Source organism: Podospora pseudopauciseta (assembly GCF_035222475.1).
Source record: "Podospora pseudopauciseta strain CBS 411.78 chromosome 7 map unlocalized CBS411.78m_7, whole genome shotgun sequence".
In the NCBI taxonomy this organism is placed as follows: Eukaryota; Fungi; Ascomycota; class Sordariomycetes; order Sordariales; family Podosporaceae; genus Podospora; species Podospora pseudopauciseta.
Genome location: NW_026946667.1, coordinates 2489359 through 2508229, shown reverse-complemented (window position 1 = coordinate 2508229; position 18871 = coordinate 2489359). Strand labels below are relative to the sequence as shown.

The 18871-nt window shown below is 52.5% G+C and overlaps 6 protein-coding genes and 1 non-coding gene across 7 annotated transcripts; 5 read left to right on the top strand and 2 right to left on the bottom strand.

The window, feature by feature from the left end:
- Positions 1–543: 543 nt before the first annotated feature.
- Positions 544–2220, bottom strand: QC763_710540 (uncharacterized protein; the record flags this gene model as incomplete). The annotated part of the gene is made up of 1 exon (XM_062916045.1): positions 544–2220. The coding sequence occupies one exon, from the start codon at positions 2218–2220 to the stop codon at positions 544–546; it is 1677 nt and encodes a 558-aa protein (XP_062762057.1).
- Positions 2221–3437: 1217 nt separating this feature from the next.
- Positions 3438–5860, top strand: QC763_710530 (uncharacterized protein). The gene is made up of 3 exons (XM_062916044.1): positions 3438–3848; positions 4013–5245; positions 5308–5860. Exons 1-3 carry the CDS (start codon positions 3807–3809, stop codon positions 5437–5439), a joined length of 1407 nt encoding a protein of 468 aa, XP_062762056.1. The 5' UTR covers positions 3438–3806; the 3' UTR covers positions 5440–5860.
- Positions 5861–6366: 506 nt separating this feature from the next.
- QC763_0109760 lies at positions 6367–6438 on the bottom strand. The gene has a single exon. It is a non-coding gene; the product is annotated as a tRNA-Met (tRNA).
- Positions 6439–7122: 684 nt separating this feature from the next.
- QC763_710525 (uncharacterized protein) lies at positions 7123–8686 on the top strand. Its single transcript, XM_062916043.1, has 2 exons — positions 7123–7515; positions 7585–8686. The coding sequence occupies exons 1-2, from the start codon at positions 7395–7397 to the stop codon at positions 8160–8162; spliced, it is 699 nt and encodes a 232-aa protein (XP_062762055.1). The 5' UTR covers positions 7123–7394; the 3' UTR covers positions 8163–8686.
- A 165-nt stretch (positions 8687–8851) lies between these two features.
- Positions 8852–11433, top strand: QC763_710520 (uncharacterized protein; the record flags this gene model as incomplete). The annotated part of the gene is made up of 2 exons (XM_062916042.1): positions 8852–9966; positions 10047–11433. The coding sequence occupies exons 1-2, from the start codon at positions 9923–9925 to the stop codon at positions 11431–11433; spliced, it is 1431 nt and encodes a 476-aa protein (XP_062762054.1). The 5' UTR covers positions 8852–9922.
- Positions 11434–12645: 1212 nt separating this feature from the next.
- On the top strand, positions 12646–14680 carry QC763_710510 (uncharacterized protein; the record flags this gene model as incomplete). The annotated part of the gene is made up of 3 exons (XM_062916041.1): positions 12646–13125; positions 13181–14126; positions 14189–14680. 3 exons carry the CDS (start codon positions 12646–12648, stop codon positions 14506–14508), a joined length of 1746 nt encoding a protein of 581 aa, XP_062762053.1. The 3' UTR covers positions 14509–14680.
- A 1712-nt stretch (positions 14681–16392) lies between these two features.
- Positions 16393–18591, top strand: POB3 (FACT complex subunit; the record flags this gene model as incomplete). The annotated part of the gene is given in 4 exon segments (XM_062916040.1): positions 16393–16460; positions 16473–16759; positions 16833–17055; positions 17122–18591. 3 exon segments carry the CDS (start codon positions 16749–16751, stop codon positions 18589–18591), a joined length of 1704 nt encoding a protein of 567 aa, XP_062762052.1. The 5' UTR covers positions 16393–16460; positions 16473–16748.
- Between the last annotated feature and the right edge of the window lie 280 nt (positions 18592–18871).

Genomic DNA, 18871 nt, shown 5'->3' with positions numbered 1-18871 from the left:
TTTTTATGCTATCCCACCCATTCAACGCCTGTAGCAACGTTTTAATATCTACATCAAGTACAAACACTATACTCCAAGGTAGATCTTCGCACCAGAATAGTAGAAATAACTCCACCGACCCGCTTTCGACCTCCGTGTCTCAAAAAGCTCTTTGCTATCCTTTACATCATCCAAAAGTTCAGTCCCCCCCACAGTGTAACACCCCCCAGATGTACCCAACACTCAATCAAAGAACATCACCTTCTTCCTTAGCTTCACCGCTTACAACCCATACCACAGCCTACCATCTTCGCCCCAACCACAATATCGTCAAGACTTTACAAACACACACATTCCCTTGCAATAAAAGACGTCGGTGTGAAGTCATAGTAAATAAAGTTCATAAAGAGCCATTGCTATCGAGTAGCTAACGCTATAGCCAAAAGCCACCTCCCTGTTTTCATTATTCACATAACCCATTCCAAACCAACTCCCATCCGCTAGAAAGAAAAAACACTCTCGCCTCATTCATACATTAACCTACATATCCACACCCCATCCCAATCACATCCTCCGTCCAAGATACCCCCTACCCCCACTGGCACCACTCCCGCTTCCACTCCTACTACCACTCATCCACTTCTCCACCCCTTTCCCTTTTACCACTGATCCATCCATCTCGCCATTCCCCCCACTAGCACCACTCCCACTTGCATTCCCGCTCCTCCTCGTCTCCCTCCCCATTCCTTTCCCTTTTACCTCTGATCCATCCATCTCCCCCTTCTTCTTCCCCCTCATGACTTCATCCCCCCCCTCCTCTTTAATCCCCATCAACCACCCCACACCCGCCAACACCTTTGCCAACCCCCTAATCACCTCCCTGACAGGCAACATCAAAACCCAAACCGCCCCCCCCAAACACCACCCCACCAAATCCCACTCCGTCCCCTTCCGCCCCCTCCCTGCAACAACAGCACTCAAGCTAATAGCATCATCCACCCTCTGCCTCAGATCCCTCAACTTCCCCTCCGTGTGCACCGCCAGGACCCTAGCCTTCTTCTCATACCTCCTAACCGCTCTATTCAACGCATCAATATCAGGCTGTATCTGATTCCTCACCTCCCTGACAAGACTGGCATGCACCCGCCTCGTGTCTGCCTCCACTGGTGACGGAGCATTGGTCAGTCCCCGTGTTTCGAGTTCATCCAACCTCGCAATCAACTCCCTCCATTGATTCATCGTGACTTTTTCCTGCCGGTAGGGGTTGGAGTTGCTGTGGACCAGTCTCTGGAGGTGGAGCGTCTGGGCCTGGATAAGCTTCATAAAGTGTGACACGGGCGATATCTCCGCCGCAATAAAAAAGATGACAAGGTTAAAGTTTGACACCAACCCCTCCGAGCCTCGCGACAAATGGTTCCGGCCGTGGTGGAGCATCCAAGCCGCCAACCCGGGGGCGACAAAGCAAGCCAACAAAGCGGCACACTCCAGAAGACCGAGCAGCGTGAGGGCTTGGCTGGCGGTTTTGGCGCGGCGGTCCATCTTGCTGGTCTGGGGATCTGGCTGTGATGGCTGTTGTTCATCCGGCCCGGGGTTTTGTTGCCGAGGGCTGACAGCATCATCGCTCCCGCTGTCGTCCTGAAAAGCACTCTCCACAACCGACCCCTCCTCCTCCCGAACCTGCTGTGACGCATGATACCACTTCCACGGCACCGTTACCGACCAGTGCAAAAAGACGGCCGCCAGCCCCAACAAAATGAGGTCGGTGATAACCGAGCTGCCGTTTTTGAAGACTAGCCCGACCAGTGCCGGGAGGAGGGCAAATACTAAGGGAAGTGTCGCTCCCCATGATACCTCGCTTCGGTGTATAAACGGCCCTGGATCGAGAATCTCATCGTGAAGGCCACGCCCGGCTTCGTTCAAGCTGTACACTGAGAAAGTGGAGCTTCGACGTCGACCGCGGTCGTCCTCGAAAGCGCTGGGGGCGGTACCACCGGACATTGGTGACCGGTGCCCGGAGTGGACAGACTCCGACTCCTCGTGCATGGTTTCCAGGGCTGTTGATATGCCCTGGGAACTTGGACCAGGGCATGAGTCCAACGAGGTCGTGAGTCTGAGGCGATGATTCATGACTGGGATATGGAAGAAATGTTTCCCTTCATGTGATGGCAGGGATGTCCAGTGTCTCGGTTCAGCTGGAGGGCGTGACGTAGTGATGGGTGGTATTATACTGGCAAGACGCATGTAACAGAACGGAACAAACAACAAGATAATAAATCTTTTTCAAAAAGCGGTTGGAAAAGCCATAATGATGACAGGAATAAACAGAACAAGAACCAACAGTTGAGCTTCGAGAGATTGGAGAGAGGTGGGTGACGGCATTGACCTGCCCGTTCTTTCCCCACCCGAATAAGCTTTGCGGGGTCCCGCGTTAGGTGCCGGCCTCCCGGCGCCTTCCCCACATCTTCAGCGGGGGATCTGTTACGTTCCCACTAATGATTTTCTGTGGTGATACCCTAGTTGCAGTTTTGGATATGTACCTTCCTTCCAGGTTGTCTGCTTGCACTTGGTAGGCGCGCATTGTATTCTAAAGCATCATGGACGTGGGAATGGGCACATTAAAGAGGCGGGCAGGTTTTGGAAAGAAATACCCTTGCAAAGTTGGAGAATTGTTGCTCGGTGAGCAAGTATGGGAATGGAGCGGCCAGTGGAACGGGTCGTGGGGGATATAGTTTAGGATTTTGCAGAGATATAACACGGGCGGTAATGCCTCGGAGGGTGGTTTGGTCAAGTGGTATTATGGTACGCTCTGTTTACTCACGAAACCAGATCACTCCGAAAAGAGATACGTAGGTGTTCTGACTGTCATCAACCGACGGGTTCGATTCCACTTTCAGGCGCTGAACTCTTTTTCTGTTTTTGCTCCAAGACCCTTTTTAGGATCTCTTTTTATGAGCATTGTCGACCGGCTTATAGCCAGGCCATACATGGTTCACGTTTCTTCTGTTTGGCTCTCCAGGCAAATTTGAAGTTGACGTTTTCTCTCGACTCGACTCGACCAACTCCGCGATAGAGTCTCAGATGTAACAATCAACCCGGACTTGAAGTGCTAGAACCGAAATGAAAAAGAATGATGCAGAAGAACTCTTCCTCTACGTAAAAAGACAACGGACAAGAATGTCGATTACACGACTGATCCACCTACGTGGAACACACACAAATCAGGCAGTGTCTACTTAGCAAGTGAATGAGGCTCAATGAATTCAAAAGTCTCCGGCCTTGAAGCTATAGCTACGAAACTCATCAGTTAACCCCCCGAAGATGACCACCCTGTGAAGTTGTGTTGAAGATCGTGCTGCCAAGATAGATACAGCCGCCAGCTGCCGCCGGGTGGCACATGTAAAAAGCCGCAGCACTCCCAACACGTCGTCGCAAATCAGAGGTCAGCGTCACGCTGTGTCGGCCATCACAGCGATTTCCAATTTATCCCGTAGTCCAATCGTTTTCATTTCTAGAGAGTATTCCATCAAGTCCGCATCCCACGCCGCCAACCACTGTCAATCGTTTATCCCCTGGGCCACGACTCCGACAAGAGTGGCAGTCGGCAATCCACAGGCGCAATACAAGATTTTACTAGCAGGGAGGATACTAACTGCTAGTAATTTTGATGAGCTGATTGTGATTGCACCAGCCGAAGATTGCGCCTGCCCACCGTCTCCAGACACTTATACATTCTGTACCTAGAGGAGGCCGTCCCCGAGACGGCCACCCCTAGAACATCTTTCCGACGGCTTCCCACGCGCCCCCCCACGAGCAAGATACCGCCCTAGATGCGTCAACCGCCGCCCGACCGACCCAGCACACAAACACGAGTCTGTCGTCTCCGCCGACCAAGCAGCCCCCTTCCCCCTTCGATTCTCCCGCGCCCGCCGCTCCGCCATTCGAACCAGTAGCGCCCGGCCGGCCGTTGCGCAGAAAAAGCAGTTTGTTACGGCGGGGCCGACCCAGCACCCAGGAATCATCCTTCCCTGATCAGTCTCCATTCCGGACCCGCGGTACCCCTTTCCACCGACCACTCCAACGAACCTCGCCTGCCCGTCTGTGGAACCCCACCAACTCGACCCCGAGAACACCAACCTCTTCCGACGGCACTGCTCGCAGACGCCGTGCTCCGTCTTCACCTCCTCCTCCGCCCGTCCCGCTGACAGTTACCCCTGCCACTGCCGAGGAGCCCAGCAGGGCCGCCGCTGGTGAGCACCCACTTTTACAGAGTCCCGAACAGCGACCGCGTCAATCCATCTCGAACCGGATCAGTCTTCATCTCGAACGCAACGCCGGCGCCGAGCAGCGCATCAGCCTTCCGCCATCGGTTCGCGCCACACCTTCACCCTCGCCGGTCGAGGCTTGCCATCCAGGGCCATCCTTTTTGCGGCAACAGCCCCCATCCCAGCACCTCTTCTCCGTGTCCGAATTCCGAAAAACCAGAAGCCGCGGCCAGAGCATCTCGTCACGTCTTCGAGTACCATTCGGTCTCAGTTTTGATCAATCGACAGCGAAACACCAGAGGGGAGACAGCAAAGGAAAAGGGAAAGGCAAAGAAGTCATGGCGCCACCACCATTACCGTCCCAGCCGGACAACAATGTCGGCGCAGGAGATCGTTACTCCCGCGACCTGGAACGTGGGCCGGACGTGGCCAACCCGCGTCTGTCCATGGCCTCCCGCATGTCAGGCATCGGCTCCGAAATGTCATCTGACTCCTCCATCATGGGCGACCCAGATGAGCAACCTGACAATGGCGAGGAATGGGGCCCCCAACATCCCTGCTACCCACATCTGAACCCTCACGTGCCGATAGACTCGCCAGAATACACCACCACACGTATAATCCGCATCCGTAGGGACTGGCTGTTGGAAGGTGACCTCGCCCCGACCTTCTCCAACCTCTACCCGGACATCTTGGACCCAGCAGGAGTAAGCGAGCAGGAATTTAGGAGAGTAATAGAAAAACTCAACAGCGAGCTCGTGCCGGCCTTTAGCGCGTACAACTGGAGGAACATTTTGGACGGTGTACTCGGTTTGGCGACGGGGTGGTTGTGGGATGACTTTGGACTTACGGGGGTGAAGAGCAGGCTGAAGGGGTTGGAGAAGTGGATTGAAGAGTGGAATAAGGAGATGGAGAAGACGGTGAGGGCGGATCACCCTGGGGATGAGGGGGGGAATGTGATCCCGCCCAAGATTGTGCCGTTGAGGAGGACGGGGTACATGAGTGTGAGTTCTTGTTTCTTCTTGGGAGTTGGATGGGGTGGCAGATGGCTAACTTTGCGGGATAGCTTGATATTCAAATCCCCGATCCAGAAATCGCCCCGGCGTCGCCTACCATGTCTGGGGCCTCGGGCGGTGAGGGTGATGGGCAACCGCAAGTACCAGACTTGACGGTTCCTCCCCCTGCTTTGACTGCTTAGGGTTTTTTTCCGTTGGGTTTTTTTTTTCTTTTGCACAAACCACTGTTATCGGTCTTGACATATCTTGTACGCGTATGACTGATGAGTTTTTTTTGTTTTTTTTGTTGTTGTTTTTTTTTTTCATCTTTGCACATAAGTTTTATCACTGTTACATACCCCTTTTTGTTTTTTGGTGTTTAGTTATTTGTTGTTTGTTAGTTGGGTGGAGGGGGGTTGTAAGATGATGGGGAAGTTGTTGATGAGATTCTGCTCTAATATACCATGGGACCATGAACCTAGGCGTTTGTTCTTTTTTCTGTTTGATCACTGACAGAGGGAGGCGGTGGTGATGTTGAGGTGGTAGGATAGAGAGGCAGAGGCTGCTAGGATATTTGAGTGGATGTATAGAGGAGGGGAGTTAATGCTATGATTCATAACCCCTATTGCCCTTCTCATCATTGATGTGTTACTGGTATTTTTGCCTTGCTCCCCTGCAGTGGACAGAATAATTGGTGCTGTACAAGTAGTAAGCCAATGTGCATCATATTCTGAACCATGCCTGGATAGAAAGTGAATAGGCCTCTTGACTATTTTGAAGGCCTCTTGACTATTTTTTGAAGCCATATTGACTATCTTTTAAGGCCTCTTGACAATCTTTCAACACCATTTTGTTTTTAAAAACTACAAGTTGACAAAGATTGCACATTTTACTGACTTGCAGTGCCAATTCTTCTGTTTGTTCACAGCCTGACAGTGAGGATGGCTTATGCAACCCGCATGTACCCGCCCAGAGCCACATACGCATCCTTGCCTTTCATTCATCCACAAACCCACAATGCCATCCTCAACTTTTTGAGGACGAAAAAAAAACCCACAATAGTAGCGCCCATCAGTCCACAATGATAAGCAGAATTGTAATCCACAGCAAACATCAGGAGATGACTAACAAGCTGCATGGCGCAGCGGAAGCGCGCCGGGCTCATAACCCGGAGGTCACTCGATCGAAACGAGTTGCAGCTAATCTCTCATCTTTTTTTTTCTTCTTTTCCTGCTTCAGGCAATCCAAGTTATTAGCATCAACGAGGCTGCAATCACGCAGTTCACGATAATCAATTAAGATACAGCACTCATGGGCAACGCTGAACAGCGCTCGATATTATTGTTCTCCTAATCTCACCAAATTTCCTTGAACATCTTGGCTGTCAAACCACTCGACGGCATCGGGAGACCATAGACGTAACCCTACTGGGCTGACATCTACCTACACCCAGTATTCTCCGAGCAGCCTGCAGCAGTCCCACAAACGCTCATGCAGCAGGCTACCATGCCTAGCCAACATGGCCGACTAGTCCGATACGTTGCACTTTCATTGTGTGCCCATTCTCTTCTCCTACCTAGACCACCGGGAACGAACACAAGCAACAAAGAGCGCCCCTCCCGTCTCGGGGTAATTAGATAGGCATATTCCAGGTAGCACCGTAAACCTTATATGGAAACTGTCTGCAAATCCGGTTCTGGGAAATAAGTCAAGTATGTTGGGTAGGTGTCAACACCTTCTAGAAACCTCTCGATCCTGTCTGTCACTTGCAAGCACCTCTCGGCTCGTTTGCTCCGGCTCCTGCTTGCTAGGTTATAACATCACTCCCATCTGATGTCAAGCGGCAGGTGTGTGTGTATGTGTGTGTGTGTGTGCACATTTTCTTGTCAATAAGGGCATTTTAGACTTTCTTGCTTCCCAACCCCGCGCTGCGCACGCACTATTTGACTGACTTGACAAACTGTCGCTTTGTTGCTATCGACTTTGGGAAAGCTAAACACCATCACCCCGCTTCACGACTTAAACACCACCACCACCAGCTTTGAAGCCTCGATTCGGTGGCTGTGATAACTTCGATCACCTCGTCAACAAAACTTTCTCTCTCTCTCTCTCTCTCTCTCACCCGATAACCAACCCCCCCCCCTCCAGCCCAGTGAAAATGTCCCTCCTCCACGGCGGCTGCCAATGCGGTCGGAATATCTACATTGTGCAATTCCCCAAACAAGAAACACCGTCTTCTTCGACGGGTAGTCAAGCTGCTCGTCTGCTGTTTAATCAACGTACGCACCCCCCCTCCCCTCCCCCAACATCTCCCCCCTTTACATCCCAAGCTAACCACCCCCTCTCAGGCCACCCCTTCACCCCCCTCCTCCGCGTCCCCCTCTCGTCATACCGCTCCCTCACCCTCCCCGTCCTCCCAGACGAGTCCCACTCGTTGATTCACCGGTCTTATACACCCCCCAACGCACCGAATACTCTGCATACGTTTTGCGGGTACTGCGGGACGCCGCTGTCGTATCACACTTCGAGTCCTGAGGGGGAGGGGGAGTATATACAAGTTACTGTCAACTCCCTCTGGGAGAGCGATTTGAGCAAGATTGATAACCTGACTGGTACGTCGCCTGGTGATAGTGATGCTGAGGAGGAGGGAAAGGGACAAACGGGGGATGATGGGTTGGAGGTGAAGAGGGGGAGTGATTGGTTTGAGGGGTTGGTGGAGGGGAGTAGATTGGGGAGGTTGAGGAGACGGGAGATGAGGAGGGTTGTGAGGGAAGAGAGGGGAGCCCGGGGGGTTAGAAGGGTTGAGTATGAGATTAGCGAGTGGGTCGATGGGGAGGAGCTGGAGGGGGAGACTGAGGGGGAAGGGGGGAGGAAGAGGAAGTTTGAGTTGGCGGAGGGGGGTGGTGGGAGGGAGATGGGCCGTTGAGGGGGGGGCATGATGGTGAGGTTGATGGTGACCGGTAAAAAAAAAGGGGGGGCGTGGTTGTGCTAAGGGAACTCAGTTGATATTGCTTGGGTTGGTTTTTCTTCGGTATGGTGAATCGGGGTCTTATTGATCATGTCTTCTAGAGAGGACAACAGTACAGGTGGGACTTTGTTTGCAGAGAAAGGGAGGGGGCATATCTGGAGTTTATTACACAGTAATTATCACGTTGTTATTACGAGTTTGTTGAAAGAGAGAACTAACTTACTTTACTTAACTTCACCGTTTGTAAGAATAATGTCAGGTGGTTGTCTGGTTTTGGACCGACATCAAGACACAAATGGCAACACCAAGACACCAGACAGGAACAATCAAAACAAAACAAGATGTTGGGTCACCGCCAGAGAATATAATCATCGGAACGAGTTACCGTCTCTCTCTCACACACTCTCTCTCTCAACCCGAAGATATCCCGAAGCAAGTGCTCGGCTGAGTAGACCGTAAGATAAATTCATGCAGGTCCGGCTTGCCGGGAGATGCAAGGAATGAGAGAGGGATCAAAAGGGACGGTATTCCGGACGAACAAGCAAAGTTGAAGCTTGTTCCGGGTGGGTTGATGATCACTGAGGGATGTGAATCGTCAGTTCGGCCGAGGATTAGCCACAGCCGGCATTTTGCCATACGCGACACCGCTTTTTGTATCTAGGAGTTTGGTTGTTTTCGCGTAGATACTCTGGGCGGCAGGTTGAAGAGGCTCATCTCGGCAGCGCGGGCGGTGTCCTGCCGTTGATTGAATTGCCCCCCCTGCCTGTTGAGAGGGGGGAGGGACTCGTGATCGATAAACTTGAAGAGTTTCCCCGAGGTTTACCCAGCCGGAAGGGCGCGCTGGATCCTTTGCGGCCCGGGATTCCGAAAAGCGGGCTGTGGGTTGGGAGAGAGCTGATCAGTTGGTGGAGGGGGAAAAGTGTTGGTGGGGTTTTGCGCGGGTTTTAAAGGATAATATCATTTTGTGGTTCACATGAGATGTGTTGTTGTTGAAGAGGGGTTTCGAACGGGGCAGTCTTTTTCATGAGAACAGTGCTGGGCTGGATCTTTTTGCGGCTCTACGAGAAAGCCTTGCTGTAAGGTACGGGAAACAAAAACTGGGGTTTGCTGCTGCTGCCGGGGGTAGGACCGTTTCGACCGTCTTTCTGGAATCACTGGGCGAATGCCAAAAGTCCGGATCTTTCTTTGCTTTCCTCCGACGCTTGAGGCTGGGCGGGGGGTTGTGATTGGGTTACGGATATGTGTGTGATCGTGGGAAAGGGTCCCCCTCCCTCTCCGCTTCCACGGGATCTGCAGGTCACTTTCGTGAGAAAACACAATCACAATGTTACCCCCATGCCCCATATCTCCTCCATCTTGTTGTTGCTTGAGCTAACACGCAAGAAAACTGATATTACCCCGCGGTGGAGAAGCAGACAAACTGGGGTCCTTGACCCGGTCTTACAGCGGTATGCGTGCCATGATGCAAGTGCGCAACGCGGCTAGGTACAAACCCGCCCATCTCAGCCTATGCCTAGCCTTTTTCTCGGTGTCGACGGTCCGAAACACGGGAGAATGGGGGGGACAATGGGAGGAGTAACGGCCATGAAACCCATGGCAGCATATCAGAGGTTTGTGTATATATAACACATATCCTCCCCCAAATCTGTGTTGGCTGCTTGAGAGATTCTGTCTTCAACCTACACCTCCCCCAGAAACAAAAGAGTTAGCTGCCCATCATGTCTCTTCCCAGTGATTTCCTGTGGGGTTTCGCTACCGCTGCGTAAGTTTGTCCCTCATCCACCTCTTATCTGCCTTACCTACCTCATCAGCATGGCTAACGTTGTTCTCCCTCACACACAGGTACCAGATCGAGGGTTCCGCTGATGTCGATGGCCGTGGCCCCTCCATTTGGGACACCTTCTGTGCCATCCCCGGCAAGATCGCTGATGGCAGCTCCGGTGCCGTCGCTTGTGACTCGTACAAGCGCACCAAGGAGGACATTGACCTCCTGAAGTCGTTGGGCGCCAAGGCCTACCGCTTCTCCATCTCCTGGTCCCGCGTCATCCCCCTCGGTGGCCGCAACGACCCCGTCAACCAGAAAGGTCTTGACCACTATGTCAAGTTCGTCGATGACCTCCTCGAGGCCGGCATCACCCCCTTCATCACCCTCTTCCACTGGGATCTCCCCGACGCCCTCGACAAGCGCTACGGCGGCTTCCTCAACAAGGAGGAGTTCACCGCCGACTTTGAGAACTACGCCCGCGTCCTCTTCAAGGCCATCCCCAAGTGCAAGCACTGGATCACCTTCAACGAGCCCTGGTGCACCTCCATCCTCGGCTACAACTCTGGCTACTTCGCCCCCGGCCACACCTCTGACCGCACCCGCTCCGCCGTCGGCGACAGCGCCCGCGAGTGCTGGATCGTCGGCCACAACATCCTCATCGCCCACGGCAAGGCCGTCAAGGTCTACCGCGAGGAGTTCAAGCCCGTCAACGGCGGCGAGATCGGCATCACGCTGAACGGCGACGCCGTCCTCCCCTGGGACCCCGAGGACCCCGCCGACGTCGAGGCCTGCGACCGCAAGATCGAGTTCGCCATTTCGTGGTTTGCCGACCCCATCTACTTTGGCAAGTACCCCGACTCGATGCTCAAGCAGCTCGGCGACCGCCTCCCCACTTTCACTCCTGAGGAGGTTGCGCTCGTCAAGGGCTCCAACGACTTTTATGGCATGAACCACTACACGGCCAACTACATCAAGCACAAGACCGGCACCCCTCCTGACGACGACTTCCTCGGCAACCTCGAGACGCTCTTCTACTCCAAGAGCGGCGAGTGCATCGGCCCCGAGACGCAGTCCTTCTGGCTCCGCCCCCACGCCCAGGGTTTCCGGGACTTGCTCAACTGGCTGAGCAAGAGGTACGGCTACCCCAAGATCTACGTCACCGAGAACGGCACCTCGCTCAAGGGCGAGAACGACATGAGCCTGGAGCAGATTGTCGAGGACGACTTTAGAGTCAAGTACTTTGACGACTATGTCCACGCCATGGCCAAGGCCTTCTCCGAGGATGGCGTCAACGTCCGGGGTTACCTGGCCTGGTCGCTGATGGACAACTTTGAGTGGGCTGAGGGGTACGAGACGAGGTTTGGTGTGACGTATGTCGACTATGAGAATGATCAGAAGAGATACCCCAAGAAGAGCGCCAAGGCGATGAAGCCGCTGTTTGAGAGCTTGATTAAGAAGGAGTAAGAAGGGGTTCGTGGAACATGGGATGGATGGGTGGAATAGCGAGCATTGATAGTTTTTCCTTTTTTTTCTTTCTTTTTTTTGTATGTATGTATGACATGGAATGAAAATGTCCTCCCCAAAGGGAAGAGGATGATGAGATGAAGACTGATGGGTAGTTGATTACCTGGTCCTTGATGTGTGAATGTGAATGTGAAGATGAAACGACATAATGCTTGTTATTCCGATATGGCTGCGAGGCTGACCCTGCCGCGAATAGCATCTCCCCGAAAGAGCGATTCGATGTCGTTGCCACTTTCCAGGCTTTGGTTGATGATGCTGGCCCAGGTTAGCTTGCTGAGGAAAAACAACGTGGGCTGCTCTGTAGAAGCCAAGATTGGGGAAACTGTGGGGTAATTCCAGGTACGGTTTTCTGAGAAGGGACTAGACTTAGACCGGAACGTGGGGTGAAACTCTTGTTTTCCTCTGACAAGTTTGCCTTCTCTGGATATCTTTTCCGTCTCATCTCTTGCTGTCTCTCTCTCTTTGGAATACGAACACTTGATGATACACAGAAAGAGTTGAACATGTGAGAATGAGGAGCGGCAATCACCGGCACCTCCGCCCTCTCGGTCGGTCAAGTGGATTACCCCAATCCGGCCTAGCCCTGGGCATTGCGCGGATGCGGGGAAGTTGGCCCGCTTGGCGATCCTGTTGCTTGCACACGGCGGCGGCACGCTGTGGTCCCGGGGCCGCGCTGTTCAAGCTTTGTGGACTCTGTGTGGGCTTCTCGATGCCGAGGAAAGGAACCCCCCCTTTGAACACGGTTAAGCTGGAGATGTGATGTAGGTATGGGGTGCCCCGGACGGCTGGATGTTTTACCTGTTCTTGAGACAGTCATATAGATATATATATATATATATATATGTAACTATACCTTTCCTCTCCTTTCCTCTCCTCTCCTCTCCTCTCCCCATCCTCTCTTTTCTGTTGCTGCTACTAGGTACTAGGTGTTCGCTCGCTCGTCGCTGGTTCCCTGTTCCCCCTTTCTCCTTGTCCCCTCGCTGTTGACGTGGTCGTTGGCGTGTTGCTATCGTCTGTTTTTTCACTGGTTTGGTTTTTTTGGTCTCTCGGTCCAACGGCTTTTCCCCCATCTTTGGTTACTACTAGTTCACCGGTGTTTGTCGTTGCTTGGTTCCCATCCGCCGTCATCGTCAACCCTCATCGTCATTCACAATGTCAGGCCCCTCCAACCGCCTCAGAAACGTCCTCGGCCACATCTTCCACTCGGCTACCCCTGAATCAGTACCCCACCACTTCTCCCACCTCTCGCCCACTTACTTCCTCGAACGCGCCGCTGCCATTGAGCCCGATGCCGAGGCCGTCTACCATGTCACAGCCAACAACAAGATCCTCCGGCGGTCCTACATGGAGCTCGCTGACCGTGCCCGTGGGCTGGCGTACTACTTCCGCAAGCATGGCTACAAGCGCATTGGTCTGCTAGCACCCAACACGCCGGCGTTTTTGGAGAGCATCTTTGGGATTGTTGCTGCTGGGGGTGTGATTGTGCCAGTAAACTACAGGCTGAAGCCAGATGATATCACCTACATCTTTGACTTTGCCGAGGTGGACTGCATCATTGTCGACAAGGAGTATGAGAATCTGTTGAAGGCCTTCACAGAATCTCACCCCAATGTCAAAATCATCGTTGATCTTGTAAGCCCCCCACGCTCTCTCATCTCCCATAAAAGCTAATAACTAACACTATCAGGACACCGACGCAACAGAAGGCGTCCTCTCCGGCCCCTTTGACGAAGCAGTCCTCGAAGGCCTCATCCTCGACCGCACCACCGGCTCAAAAGGCTGGTCAGACCTCATCTCAGCCCGTGTCCCCGACGAAGATTCCACCATCGCCCTCCCTTTCACCTCTGGCACAACCTCCCGCCCAAAGGGGGTAATCTACACCCACCGCGGGGCCTACCTGGCAACCATGGCCAACATTGTCGAGTCGGGCCTCAACCTCCCAGACGGCAGGTGCAAGTATCTCTGGACCCTCCCCATGTTCCACGCCGTAGGCTGGACCTTTCCCTGGGCCATCACCGCCGTGAGGGGAACCCACGTCTGTCTGAGGAAGATAGACTACCCGCTTATCTGGTCTCTTCTCAAAAACGAGGGGGTCACCCACTTCAACGCAGCACCAACAGTCAACACCCTTTTGTGCGCCGACCCCAACGCCGAAGTCCTCCCCAACCCAGTCCGTGTCACTGTTGCTGCGTCCCCCCCAACAGCGAGGTTATTCGAGCAAATGACCGCGTTCAACCTCTACCCTGTCCACGTCTATGGTCTTACCGAAACATACGGTCCAATCACCAGGGGTTACCTCCTACCAGAATGGGACCTCCTGCCCCCCCACGAGAAGTTTGCAAAAATGGCAAGGCAAGGTCATGGATTTCTCACCTCGCTTGGTGTGCGTGTCGTCAAGACGGCCGAGGATGGGAGTAGCCTAGGCGGGGAGCCGGTAGACGTTGCCAAGAACGGAAAGGAAGTAGGCGAGATTGTTTTTGAGGGGAATATCTGCTGCAAGGGGTACTACAAAGACCCGGAGGCGACGAGGAAGCTCTTTGAGGGGGGTGTTCTCCGCTCTGGGGACCTGGCAGTCTGGTGTGAGGATGGGAGTATTTTGATTCAAGATAGGCAGAAGGATATCATTATCTCTGGTTGGTTCCCCCAAAAAAAAAAAAAAAAACACACCCTGACAATTTTTGTTTGTTTTATATAGGTGGTGAAAACATCTCCTCTGTCGCCCTTGAATCAATGCTAGTCGAGCATCCCTCCGTCCTCGAAGCCGGCGTCGTCGCAGTGCCTGACTCTCATTGGGGGGAGAGGCCAAAGGCTTACCTCACAGTCAAGCAAGGGCAGACAATTGACGAAAAGGAGTTTATCGACTGGGCGAAACACCAGAGCAGTATCAGTAAATTCATGGTGCCGAGGGAGGTGGAGGTGGTGAGGGAGTTGCCAAAGACGAGCACGGGGAAGATAAGGAAGAACGTCCTTCGGGACTGGGCCAAGAAGGGGACGCCCGGGGATGTTAAACTTTGAGTGAGTGAGGGGGGTGGTGTTTGTAAAGGGGTTTATTCAGGGAACTATATAATTAGCGAGCAAAGGCGGTTTATAGGTTATGCATTTTATTTATCATCAGCAATGATTGTTATGCACAAAGTAAAAGAAGTCCCCAGAACCAACAGCTTATTAATGCTACGTGGAATATTACATGCTTGGAAACTACGGAAGGAGCGCTTTTAGTAACTTGGTACGAGTGATGACACAAAACGGGCAAAATAATGAGCACCAAAGTAGGTTACCTCTATTATAGTGTAAACTATACCTTGAGGATAATTATTAGCTCTTTAAACATAGCTAAAAGGCCTATTGGTTTTCCTTGGAGGCATGGCTCACAACATGCTATAGGTTAACTGACTTTTGCTGTGCCAATTGTTGTGTGCGGAGGGTGCTGATATAGCTACAAAACCAAAACACAGATCCTGAACACTGACCTTGAACGAGCCTTGATAATTTCTATGTTCTGGTAGTTTCTCGGAGGCTTGACTTGATCACTTCAACCTCACTCATCCGCCCCACAGTCATTCACAATAGTACTGAGCTCTCAGATCCATTCTTCAACCCAAACCAAACCCGTTACGTTATCGGCGCTCGAAAAGCCTTGCTAGTCAACTAAACGAAGTAGCCTCGGGACGATCATGAAACTATAAAATGACCTACAGCAGTTAGTATCTATGTACACGTATGTATGAAGAAAGCAGGGGTGCTTGTATGTTGATACTGGGTAAAGTAAAGTGAAGAAAGCTTACCATATCCCGCAACTGCATGTGGTCGTCCACCTTGCGATTGATTCTCAGTTCAAACTTGTTCATCTTTGCGTTCACGTCTTGCCGCAATGCTTCATGCTTCTCGCTCAAAAATTTTGGAGGCATTGGTGATCTCCCGAGAAAGTTGATTGTACGGGACACCCATGTGCTGCTCGAGACCATCGATTCAAGCCTCAATTCTGCCGATTGCAGTATTAATAGTCGAGATCCTGCTATTGTTGTTGCCCAATATTGTGTGCCTGAGATTTTTTATCTGTCAAATTGTGTGAGTTTGTTGAGACTTTGCGTGGGCCACCGAGGTTGTCCATTCGGCTATTGATGTTGGCGAAGCCCGTCTCGATAGGTCTTGAGTTGGTTAATGCGCTGATCCATGTTGGTGAAGAACTGCTCCATGTGGGTGAGACTCTGCTCCATGTGGGTGAGGCGCTCCTCCATGTTGGTGAGGCGCTTATCCAGGTTGGTGGAGCGCAGATCCATGTAGGCCTTTATTTCCTGGGTAAACTAGGACAAATTGAAACCGTCCATTTTGGGATTGGTCTGTGTATCTTGAGAGATGGTGTGTGGTGTGGTTTGACGGTGATGCTTGGATAGCTGAACCAAAGATAAGATGGTGCGTTGCAGACTGTTCTGAACCAGTGAAGGTGATGAGGTGTAGCCTGTTCTGAACCAGAGAGTAGATTTTGGGATGCAACTGGGAGACACAGGTGGTGGCAGGTATTTAAACTTTGTGATAGGTGTCGATTTCTAAGCAAGTAGGCTTAACTTTCGAGCAAGTGGGCTTGACTTTCGAGCAAGAGAGGCAAGATGGCTTAAACTTACGCAGGATTAAAGAGAACTTTGGACAAGAGCGTGACTTGATGCCCCAAACTTTATTAGTTGTTTCCACTGAGGCGCGAAAGTTTCCCAACATGGACGGCATACATAGGTCCTTCCATGGACGGCATACTCATGGTAGGGGAAATTGGGGCTGCAAACTAAGTCAACACTCGATAATATTTCACGGTTTTGCGGTTTCCCTGTTAGCCACTTGTTCACTAGGCCTAATTTGGGGAGCATAGGAATAAGACAGCCAAACGTATGTTTCTTTATACGTGCCGTCCAGCCGCACACTCGGGAGCGTTGTAGGTGGTGCTCCGAGATAAAGTGAACAAAAGAGTCGACCCCTTGATACACCCCCACCTTTCTAGGGGCTCTTCTGACCCAAGCTTTTCCCTGCAAGCACCTGCTGTCCTGGAAGCCACACCGCCCGGCAGTTCAGCTACTGCCCCAGAGCCGCCAAGAAAGGGGCACGGACCACCAATTTAGCTTGTCGCGTCACGGCGCCCATTCCCTTTCAGAGGCGCGCCGAGTGGAAGTTCTTTCGACGCCGCCTTGAATTTTGTCTCCGACAACCTCCAGTCACCCACAACGCCATCCAAACCATCTCCGAGACTTGGATAGGAAACCATCACCATGGCCGCCATGTACGTTGTTTACTTCTGAACTCCATTCCCATGCGCCTGATCGCTTGACCTTCCCAGACTGACCGCTGCGCAGTGAGAGTTTCGACAACATTTACCTGGACCTGTCCAAGGAGCACGGAAAGTGCAGATTTGCGGAGACCGGTCTCGGCTGGAAGCCAGTAGGCGGCGGCGACACCTTCACACTCGATCAGGGCAACATTGGCGGTGCGCAATGGAGCAGAGCTGCCAAGGGCTACGAGATCAAGATTCTGCAGAGGAATTCGGGCATCATTCAACTAGACGGTTTTCAGCAAGAGGTGGGTGCCTAATTTTCGACATTGACACAAGCCGAGACAGCTGCTGACAGCCCCCCGTCCCAACAGGACTACGAGCGCTTGAGCAAAATCTTCAAGAACTGGTATAGCACGAACCTAGAAAACAAGGAGCATTCGCTGCGCGGCTGGAACTGGGGCAAGGCCGAGTTTGGAAAGGCGGAGCTCACATTCAACGTCCAGAACCGTCCCGCCTTCGAAATCCCCTACTCTGAAATCTCCAACACCAACCTTGCCGGCAGAAACGAAATCGCTGTCGAGTTTGCTGTTGGCGAGGGTGGGAAACCCGGTCAGAATGGTGCCACCCCTGGAAAGGGAAAGAAGGCGTCCGCCGGAAAGGACCAGATGGTCGAGATGAGGTTCTACATTCCAGGAACAACCACCCGGAAAGAGGCCGAGGGCGGTGATGCTGGCAGCGATGCAGACGAGGAAGAGAAGAACGCCGTCACTCTCTTCTACGACACCCTCATTGAGAAGGCCGAGATTGGCGAGTCGGCCGGCGACACGATTGCCACCTTCCTCGATGTCTTGCACCTCACGCCAAGAGGTCGTTTCGATATCGATATGTACGATACATCCTTTCGTCTTCGCGGCAAGACATACGACTACAAGATCCAGTACGAAGCCATCAAGAAGTTCATGGTTCTTCCCAAGCCCGACGAGGTACACTATCTCCTCTGCATCGGGCTGGATCCACCCTTGCGCCAGGGTCAGACCAGGTATCCATTCCTTGTGATGCAGTTCAAGACGGACGAGGAAGTGACGCTGGATCTGAACCTCCCTGAAGAAGACCTCAACGAGAAGTACAAGGGTAAACTCGAGTCTCACTACGAGCAGCCCCTGCACAGCGTGGTGGCCCAGATTTTTAGAGGACTCGCGGGCAAGAAGATTCTCTCACCTGCCAAAAACTTCCAGACACACCGGGCCCAGTCCGGCATCAAGTGTTCGATCAAGGCCAGCGAGGGCTTCTTGTACTGCCTGGAAAAGGCGTTCATGTTCGTGCCCAAGCCAGCCACCTACATCGCATACGATCAAACGCAGTCTATCACCTTCTCTCGCGTTGGGGGAGCTGTCTCCGCCTTGTCGACGTTTGATATAACAGTCCACATGAAGGGCGGCGGCAACTCGCAGTTTAGCAACATCAACCGTGAAGATCTTAAGGGACTCGAGGACTTCTTCCAGTACAAGGGTCTTCGCGTTAAGAACGAAATCGATGAGGATGCCAACATGCTTGCTGCGGCCATGAGAGCGGAGGACATGGCCAGCTCAGACGAGGAAGTAGTCCAGAACAAGGCCGATCGCGGCTCGGCCGACGAAGATGAGGAGAGCGTGGATGAGGACTTCCAGGCTGACTCGGACAGCGACGTCGCCGAGGAATACGACAGCAATCACGAAAGTGATGGTTCAGGCAGCGGAGAGAGTGATGTTGATAATGAGGTGGATGATGACGAAGACGAGGAGATGGAAGATGCTGAAGAGGAGGAGGAAGAGCGGCCAAAGAAGAAGAAGAAGACTGGTTGAGTCAGCGGGGGGACAGTCTTGGATTGGGGTAATTATGAAGAAGGGAAATAGGGGGTCTGTTTTGGAGCCAATGTATCTGGTTATGGCGTTGGGGGTTTGGCAAAGGATTTATGAATATCCGTATGCAGTGTATCACAATGGGCATTCATTGTCTTGTGTTCTAGAGAGGAGAGAGAGATGGTGGCACGTGCGCGTGCCCCACCAATTCAGGTGGCAGTCTGGAAGCCTGGCCTTTTACTGTAGAGGTTGACTTTTTTGACTCCCTCTGCCCCACCATCTT

Bases quoted from the DNA above. Each gene is read 5' to 3' on its own strand.
- QC763_710530 (XM_062916044.1), top strand. From the start codon at position 3,807: ATGCGTCAACCGCCGCCCGACCGACCCAGCACACAAACACGA. The intron at 3,849-4,012 runs GTCTGTCGTCTC...TTCCCTGATCAG, and splicing joins GACCCAGCACACAAACACGA to TCTCCATTCCGGACCCGCGG. The intron at 5,246-5,307 runs GTGAGTTCTTGT...TTTGCGGGATAG, and splicing joins GGAGGACGGGGTACATGAGT to CTTGATATTCAAATCCCCGA.
- QC763_710525 (XM_062916043.1), top strand. From the start codon at position 7,395: ATGTCCCTCCTCCACGGCGGCTGCCAATGCGGTCGGAATATCTACATT. The intron at 7,516-7,584 runs GTACGCACCCCC...ACCCCCTCTCAG, and splicing joins TCGTCTGCTGTTTAATCAAC to GCCACCCCTTCACCCCCCTC.